Consider the following 9896-nt stretch of genomic DNA (forward strand, 5'->3'; position numbering starts at 1 on the left):
CGACTTGACAACCAAGTGACTCATTCATGGTATTAAGAAATTTCTCAAATAAATAAATATTGAAACAAAATTGGTTGGATCCAATTATGACGATTAATATCGTTGCCTAAGAATTATTCTCATGCATAAGATGTTTAATATGCTAATTGACTATGAGAATCAAGTTATCTATGATCTTCTAGTAAGTTTATGTGCATATATGCTTTAGAAGCAGTAACTTATTTGCCAAATAAAGTTTCTACAAAATTAGTATCTACAACTCCATGTGTGAAATGGAAAGGGCTAGAATGAATCTTAAACACAACAAGGTTTGAGATTGTCTCACTTACATTAAGAGATTGCCAATAGACAAACTTAAGGCAATGTTTGAGAAATGTTGATTCATTGGGTATCCCAAAGAAATTAAGGGATATTGTTTAAACCAACCTTCTGACCATAAAATTTCTGTGGCAATAGGAGTTATATTTTTTAGCAAGAAAATTCCTTGTAGGAGGAAGTCATGGTAAAGAAATTGAGCTTGATGAAACTCAATTAACCAATGAAACAACTTAGGACTATGAGATGGAAACTGAGATACTTTTCTTTAATGTTCTAAAGTTACCACAAAGGTCATCACCTCCAACAATTGTGGTTCAAGAGTCAACTATAGTTCAAGATCAAGTTAATGAACCAATCTTAGAGCTAATTCAACAACCTATGAACCAAGTGCATGAGCCTTCTAGAAAATCTACTCAAGTGCACCGTGTACCTGATAGACTAAACTTGATGGTCCTAGATAACACATCAAATGAGGTTTATCACGATGATGATGATCCAAGAAACTATGAAGAGGCTATGCAAAGCTTGAATTGTAAGAAATGACAAGAAACTATGGAATCCGAAATAGAATCAATAAAGATCAACAAAGTATGGACTTTAGTTGAAGCTTCAAAGGATATCAAACCAATTAGTTGTAAATGGGTTTACAAGAAAAAGGATTGGAGCAGATTGGAAAGTTGAAACCCACAAAGCTCATCTTGTTGCCAAAGGATATCGTCAAAAGGAAGGTATAGATCATTGGAGCATATTGGAAAGTTGAAACCCACAAATATCATTTTGAATCATATTTCAATGGAAAAGTAATTCTTGTGTAGGAATAGAATGGTGATAGATCAACTAGATAACAAAATTTATCTTCTTAGGAGTTCCAATGTTCCAAACCCAATTCTAGGAGGTAGTGTTCATAAGGTTTCTTCTTTGCTCAAGCAACCACCCATAACCATCTTTGTTAGAGTAGTCGCCCCTCAAATTATGTTGCCACAACCAAGCATCATGCACATCATTGTGCAAAAATAAAACATTAGACTGGATGGCTCTTCTCATAGGCTTCGGGTTCAAGATGGCTAGGCTATTGAGGTCCCAAACTCCATTCTAATAAACATTTACAATAGTACAGTCAATGTCATGAATGTCCACATAAGGGAGGTAGTGGCAAAGAGGGCCAAAGTCAAATCAGTGAGAAAAGAGGAACTATCATCTCCTATTCTAAAGGAGTATCCATTCTTGAGAGTATCCCTAGCCTTCATACACTTCAAACAGGGAAATTGTGGGATTTTAGGGTAAATAATTAAGAAGGAATTGGGACCCACATACTTACTATGAAGCACATTCACCCATAACTTATCACTTTTAAGCACAAAATCCCAATAAGATTTCCCAATGAGAGATACATTGGTGTCCCTAGTCATGCGCAAATCAAGGTGTCCCATACTCTTGAGTTGAGCTACTTTATTCCGACCAACCAAATGAACGCCATGATCAGAAGTACCCTTCCAAACAAAGTTGTGAGTGGTCTGGTCAATCTTATCACAAGTATACTGCGGAAGCCAATAAAGTTGCATGTAGTAGGAATGGATAGAAGCCAAAACTGATAAGGCTAGAGCCAACCTCCTAGCTTTATTTAAAAGGCGATTTTTCCAAGAAGTCAACATGCTCTAGAGCTTTTCAATAATAAAGTTGAAGTCCTGCTTTCTTGGTGGCCTTTTAGAATGGGGAAGCCCAAATACTTTTGAAGGCTCCCAGTGCTCCTTATGTGACAAATGGAAGTAAACTTATCTTGTTTCTTATGAGGAACCCTTTTAGAAAATAATGCTCTAGATTTTCTGATATTCAAACCTGAGCCGTTACCAAAAATCACCCAGTAACTTGGATATGAGTCTTGCTTGGGAAGCTTTGGCCTCAGAGAATAAGAGGACATTATCCTCAAAGAACATATGGGAGATGAGAGGCCCATCGTTAGAAGCTTTTATAGGGTCCCATTCTCTATCCGTAATTGCCTGAGATTGTTGCAAGGGATAACTTTTCCATGCATATGACAAAAAGGTAAGGGGAGAGGGGATCCCCTTGCCTTAAGTCTCGATTAGGAGAGAAGCTAGGTAATCTCTAACCATTCCAAAGAAGAGATAAGGAAAAGGATGAGACACAAAACATGGTGACCTTAATAGTTCTCTGGGGAAAACCAAAGTCTCAATTAACATGGTCATAAGTCGCGCCTTAAAGGGTTTCATGGATGATAAGGCCTTAGTCACTTCCTCCAACAAGATAGGTTTGGTAAGGCTCAAGCAACCCTCCTCATCAAAAGAGGGAATGTTTCAAACCTGGAAAACACCACGAACATTCTGATTAGTGGGAAAAAATAGGGATTGGAAATACCTGAAGGCTTATTGAAGGATAGCCTCAACGGGGCAGAAAAGGCCATTAGGAAGAGCCAATCCCTTTAATTCTATTCCTTTTCCTCCTTATGATGGTTTGAGCATGGAAGAAGCAGTATTTTTATCTCCTAGCTTGACCCACTTCTCCCTAGATTTTTGGTGCCAAAGTATCTCTTCTTGTATAAAATTAACTTGATTGACATACGTTTCAATAAGATTCATAATGCCTAAATTCAAACTCTTGTTGATATTTTTCTTAAACATAATATGAAAAATGAAATGATAAAAACTCATTTTGGTCTTTAAAAATGTGAGTAGGTGATAAATTAGATTCTAAAAGATAAAAAATTTAAATTTAGTCTAAAAAAGTATGATAAATTGGTGGTGTTAGATTTGTAAGATCATTTTATTATTAAATTATAATATTTAAAGATTAATTTGACAATAAATTATATTATTTAAGAATTAATTTGATAATTAAATTATAAAATTCAAAAGACTAATTTATTATTAAATTTACATCTATTACAATTTTAATACATTTGAAGACTAAATTCAAATTTTTATCATTTATAAATCAATTTGTCATGTCTCATGCTTTCAACAGAAGAAATACCCAAAATGAGAAGCAACAAGTAAAAAAAATCTGGCGCTAACCGCTAGTCTCACATAACACATTGTCTTGTAACCGTGTCCTACTGAAGTCCAATACTAAAAAAATCACTACTTCCATTCGCGGCCATGGAATCTCTTCATCTGCATCTTCAGGGTCACCCCGTGGCCCAATTCCGGCCGAACACCGACAAAATCCGCCTCAGACTCATCGAAAAGGGTGTCCAACCAGCCCCAAAGATCGTCCACACCCTCCGCAAGAAGGAAATCCAAAAACACAACCGAAAGCTGAAGGCCCGGCCCGCTCCTCCCCTCACCCCGGCCCAGGCCCAGGCCGCGGCGGAGGAGCAGCACTTCGAGACCATTAAACGCGAGTTCCGAAGAGTCATGGCGGGGAAGCCCTGGGAGGGGATTCAGAAGGTCGAGTTCTTGGAGAAGGCGAGGCCGGAAAGGGAGTGCAGAGGAGGAGTAAAGCTTAGAAGAGAGAGCTTGAATGAGCTGAAGGAGATGTTTGAGGCGCGGAAGATGGATGAGTTGAAGTGGGTTTTTGACTCTGACCTTGAGATTGATGAGGTTTGGCTTGATGAAGGGTATGGGGTAAGGGGCAAGACTCGGAACCGCAGCGAGGGTGAGGTTATAAGGTTTCTCGTTGATAGGTTTGCTTCGTTTTCAATCTCGTTAATTGATTTGTTTTCCCTTGGAATTGCATCAACTTATTGGGGATTTCTAAAAATGTACATTGCATTTACAACACATTAGTCCTTGAAAGTAAGAAAATTCAAAAGAAATATCAAAAGGTGCAATTTAACAATCACTGTAGTCCAAAATTTTAAAAATCCTGTGACTTAAGTGATAATAGTAAGTAGTTAAGTGCATGTTTGGATTGAAGTTAGAATGTTGTGTGTGTGTGTTCCAATGCAAATCCAATGGATAAAAGCAAAATGAAAGCAAAAACAAGGGTCCTGATCCTTTGGCAAAATTACTTTTGTCTCATACTTTTTTACATGAAAACCAAACATGCACTTAAGTAGTTAAGTTTAGAGACTAATTTGACATCTTAGGGACTTATTTTGAATTTTCTTAATTTTAGGAACTAATATAATAGTACTTTAAACTTTTAGGTGCAAAAATGGTTTTTACCCTAATATCTTTGTTAACCAATGGGGATTGTCTAGTTGGAGTTAATTCCCACGTGACGAACTTAGGTTCAGTTCCCCACTTAGAGAAGTGTCCACTTTTTAGTATCCGACTGTAACTCGAACATGGTTGCTTCAAAAGCAAGATACCTGTGGCAAACTAAAAAATAATATCTTAAAAGTATTTTTTTTTTTGGATGTAGTCTGAGTGATAGGGAGATTATTATGAAGGATTGGAAGTTTTCGAGGATGATGAAGATGTCAGGATTGCCATTTACTGAGGAACAGTTATTGAGGATTGTGGAGCTGCTTGGTTTTAAACATTGTTGGAAGCAAGCTCTTTCTGTGGTTCAATGGGTCTACAACTATAAGGATCACAGGAAGTTTCAAAGCAGGTGAGTTTAGATATTTGACTTGGTTTACTGACATTGTATTTTAAGGCTCCTTGAGAAATCTGTGTTGTGTGCTGTTTTAAGTTTTGGAGGGAGTGAGATTGATGCCATGGAATGGCTTTTGTTAATGCATTGTGTTAATGAATGGAATGGGAAAGAAATTAAAAAAGAATGAGATAGGTTTTAAACACTCTGCTGGTGCAACATTCTTATGCTGTATTGTTTCAACCTAAATTTGATGTTGTGCTACAGAAGATGAATGGTTTTTTTTAATCGGTAATTGGTGTAAACAATGTGGATAGTACAGGATATCTTGAGCCTGCTGTATCAAATTATAAAATAGTATGCATGATTAATTCTTAGCAGTATAGGTTTGTTGTTTTGTTTACATGCTCATTGCTTTGCATTCTCAGTCCTCTCTTATGAAGTTAATTATAATTTTGTAGGTTTGTATATACAAAACTTCTTTCAGTTCTTGGGAAGGCAGGCAGGCCAAAGGAGGCCCTTCAAATTTTCAATATGATGCGTGTAAGAACCAAGTTCTTATTTTATTTCCCACATGAAGGCTTGTCTTTAGTTGTTGTTGGGATATTTTTCTATTGATTTACTTTCAACTTATTCAGGAAAACATCCATATATATCCTGATATCGCTGCATATCACAGCATTGCTGTTACGCTTGGTCAAGCTGGTCTTCTGAAAGAGTTGCTAAATACTGTGGAATGCATGAGACAGAAACCCAAAGCATTTATGCATCGCAAGAACTGGGATCCAGTTCTTGAACCTGATCTGGTTATATACAACGCTGTAAGACAACAACTAGATATTTATCATCTAACTTTCTAATGAATGCCGTTTTTCAGCTTGATTGGATCATCAAATTTCTTCAATTGCTATTAGGTGCTTAATGCTTGTGTTCCATCAAAGCAGTGGAAAGGTGTGTCATGGGTGTTTAAGCAACTGAGGAAAAGTGGTCTGAAACCTAACGGAGTAACTTATGGACTTGCAATGGAGGTAATTACAGGATTACAGCATCTGACTTCTAATAATTTATCAAGTGTGTATATACTGTAATATTGAAACAGGAAGATACAATGTAACTCAGTTGTTTTTTTTTCTTTTCTTTACAAGCTGAATCTAATTGAGAATCGCTATTCTGAATCTGTAGTTCTTGTGCTATCATGTTATGTTTAAAAAATAAAAAATAAAGCAAGATCAGCTGTTCTTGGGAAAACTGGTTCCACAAGATCTATTTCTCTGATTTATTAAGATAATTATTTTGTTATAATGTGATTAATGCTATCTTCCCTATGTAGATGGATTATATATCCTTGTCTGGTGGCTCAGATTTCCACTATATTCACAAATTAACAAGCTACTTTGAAGTTATATTTTATACCAGAGCCTTTATGGCTGAATGGGAAAATTATTAGATGAAGAAAATGTTATTATCTTCAGATGTTATTACCCTCAAAGCATGTTTATATTCAAGTCTTACAGGTGCTTGTTATAAGGTAATGCTGGAATCGGGCAATTATGACCTTGTCCATGAGTTTTTTGGAAAGATGAAGAGAAGTGGGGAAGTTCAAAAGCCCTTACTTATAAAGGTAGTTCTTTACTTCATTGGTATTATTTGCTACTGATATTTGGCAGCTGATAACCGATAGCCTGATATATATTTTATCTCCCTTCTCTAGTGTTGGTGAGAACCTTCTGGAAGGAAGGTAAAGTTGATGAAGCTGTGAAAGCCGTCAGGGACATGGAAAGAAGAGGAGTTATTGGAACAGCCAGTGTATATTATGAACTAGCTTGTTGCCTTTGCAACAATGGGAGGTGGCAAGATGCTATTCTGGAGGTACTGTGTTTAATCTCTTCGAGTAAACCGCCAAATCTGGCTTTGAGAAATTTGGTGGTGGACATATTAGGTTCTGGGCACATTAGTCCCTAGAAATGACTAATGTGGCCTTTGGCCAACATTTGTTGTTCCTTAGGGTATGTTTGGATAAGGGATTAGGTGGGAAAAAGAGGGAGGGAATGATTTATGGTTAGACTTTCTATTGTTTGGGAGTCTTCTAAAAAGAGGGAAAAGGAACGAGAATTTACAATAAACTCTCCAAAACCCTCCCTTACATACTTTTGAGTTCCCCAAAGTGGGGGTTCAGGAAAAAAGTATATTAGTTTAATTATGCCAGTTTTTGCTCCTTGTTTTTTTTTTAAAAAAAAGTGAAATTGTAAATTTATATTGTTATTAATCGTTGTAATTTACTAATCTTTCATTTCCTTCTCCTGGGAAATTAGTAACAGCCAAACAAGGGAAAGAGTTTACCCTTCTAACTCTCGACCACACTGTTAGGGACCATGGTGGGGTTTTAGGTTATGAATTTGGTTGTTTACTCTTTTCTTTTGCATGTATGTGGTTAGATGAACATGTAGCTACTATAAATCCTTATTAAGATGCATTGTCCTTGAATATGGATGCAGGTTGACAATATTAGAAGTCTTCCTCGTGCCAAGCCTTTGGAGGTTACTTTCACTGGCATGATTAAGGCTTCCATGGATGGTGGACATATTAATGATTGTATATGTATATTTGAATACATGAAAGACCACTGCGTTCCTAACATAGGGGCCATAAACACAATATTGAAAGTTTATGGCCAAAATGATATGTTTTCTAAAGCCAAAGTTTTATTTGAGGAAGTCAAAGTAGCCAAATCAGAATTTTATGCCACCCCAGGGGGTGGTAATAGCTCTGTTGTCCCAGATGTGTACACATATAACTCAATGTTGGAAGCTTCAGCTAGTGCACAGCAATGGGAATACTTTGAGCATGTGTACAGAGAGATGATTGTTTCCGGCTATCAACTGGATCAAGATAAACACTTGCCATTACATGTTAAAGCTTCAAGAGCTGGCAAGGTAGAGAATGTACTTATATTAGATCTATGCTTATTTTATATTTCTGCTCATAGTGTCATATCCTATGAAGTTTGTGACTTTCAAACTATATATGTACCTAACAGTGCAGGTATTTCATCCATCAATTCCCTATCAAGGTGAAAAAAGACAATATTTTATTTTTTATTAGTGTGAGCACAATTTTCATAAATTATTTTGTACTGTGTGCAAGCATATATATAAAGCTTGAAAGAACAGTTCAGCTCATATGTAATATTTAGGCTCCTGCCCAGGATCTCAACAGAACCCTTTCTTTAATCCTTTAGAATCAGACTAACATTTGTTGATGATTTTCAGAATTAATTAGATTCAACTTCTTTTCTTACTTATTACTAGTGGCCAGTCAGTCAGCCAATGGAACCACAAAAAATACGTCTTAGTGGTTTATTTACTTTTATGTGTTTTGCTAAACGTTGAATTTGATGGTATATTTTGGTTTCAATGCAGTTGCATTTACTGGAGCATGCATTTGACAATATTCTGGAAGCCGGAGAAATTCCTCACCATCTTTTCTTTTTTGAATTGGTGATTCAAGCTATAGCTCAGCATAATTATGAGCGAGCTGTTATTTTAATCAACACCATGGCTTATGCGCCATTCCAAGTGACTGAAGAACAGTGGGCAAACCTGTTTAAGGAGAGTGAAGACAGAATTAGTCTTGAAAATCTAGAGCGGTTGTTGGATGCTCTTGGTAATTGTGATGTTGTTTCAGAACCAACGGTCTCTAATTTAACAAGATCATTGCAAGTTCTTTGTGGATTATGTACATCTAGAAACTTCTCCAGCATAATCCTTTTTGGAAGTGAAAATGCTGTCAATGGTCTGAATGAAGGAATTGATGATGATGGAAATGTGCCAAAAATTTCCAGAAGAATGATGATTGAAAGTGCTGAATCTGAGAAAGATATTCTTGTTGGTAATTACCATGCTGAACCGGAAACGATTGCCTTTAATTGTGATCAAGTCAGTGGAGGAGATAATAACAATGTCATGCTTTTCAGGCCTCAAAACTCTGATATTGAAGATGGAATAAGTTCATATGCTGATAGTCTGGAATGCACTAATAATCTAGCACTTGACAAGTTCTCCGATGAATTGAATGAGAAGCTCTGGGATGATGGAAGCTCTGAAGATGATGCTGGTGAGGAAGTAATTGACAACCCCTCAGCATATGAAATATTAGAAGTATGGAAGGAAATGAGAGAGGAGGATGGGAGTTTGTTGCACTCTGAACTTGCTTGTGGCTAGTGATTGTGAGTTGCTTTAGTGTTTAACATATGCTAGCTGAACTGTGAACAGGGATAGGAAGATGTAGCAATTTTATCGTAAATTAGCTTGTTCTGATCAAGTATAGTGATATCTGGTACGATGTTATTGGAACAAGAGAATGCAATTAAAACTTGTAAATGTTAGCAAACTTTCCCTTGGTCACAATTTTTTTGTTAGAGGCGGAGGCACAGGGGGATTATTTTGCAATACTTATGTAAAAGATAGGGACTATTTTGAATTTTTCATTAAGTTAGGGACTAATATACAACAGAGGTACAAAGTCAGGGACTAAATTGTCTATTTACTCGTTTTGTTATCATCAAATGACGTGGCACCAGGCACGTCCATGTGTCATGCCACGTCCATGTGTCATGCCACGTCATCCTTTAGTGCCACGTGGATAGTCCACGTGGCACTAAAATTGACCTCACTAACGGCGTTACTTTAAAATTTAACGGAAGGACTATTTTGCAACACTTATGCAAAGATAGAGACTATTTTGAATTTAATATTAAGTTAGGGACTAATATGTAAAATAGGTATAATCTCAGGGACTAAATTGCCTCTTCACTCTCCAGATCCCTTTGGTTTGGATCTCAACCTTCCCTCGTCGACCGGTGACCAAGGCATCAAATAGCCAATATACCCTAGTTTCATTTTTTTTTTTTTAACTTTTGATTCTCTTCTTTTGGTGGGAATTCGGTACCCAAGATTCAAGAATATTCATTATTCCTAATTTCCTTTGTGCATTTGAGTTAATTGATGATACACCCAGGCTTTGACCTAGTATCATGTTATCTACATTATGTTGTTTATCATGTTTCCAATTGCAATTCTTAA

At 36.6% G+C, this 9896-nt stretch overlaps 1 protein-coding gene across 1 annotated transcript; it reads left to right on the forward strand.

Moving 5' to 3' along the window:
* Positions 1 to 3322: 3322 nt before the first annotated feature.
* LOC114412483 (pentatricopeptide repeat-containing protein At5g67570, chloroplastic-like) lies at positions 3323 to 9349 on the forward strand. Its single transcript, XM_028376405.1, is given in 10 exon segments — positions 3323 to 3958; positions 4642 to 4833; positions 5277 to 5358; positions 5454 to 5636; positions 5730 to 5843; positions 6344 to 6413; positions 6416 to 6436; positions 6527 to 6684; positions 7311 to 7748; positions 8235 to 9349. Coding segments are annotated over 10 exon segments (2586 nt in total). The 5' UTR covers positions 3323 to 3431; the 3' UTR covers positions 9036 to 9349.
* Positions 9350 to 9896: the final 547 nt, after the last annotated feature.

The sequence above is a fragment of the Glycine soja genome, chromosome 5 (genome assembly GCF_004193775.1).
Source record: "Glycine soja cultivar W05 chromosome 5, ASM419377v2, whole genome shotgun sequence".
NCBI lineage: Eukaryota > Viridiplantae > Streptophyta > Magnoliopsida > Fabales > Fabaceae > Glycine > Glycine soja.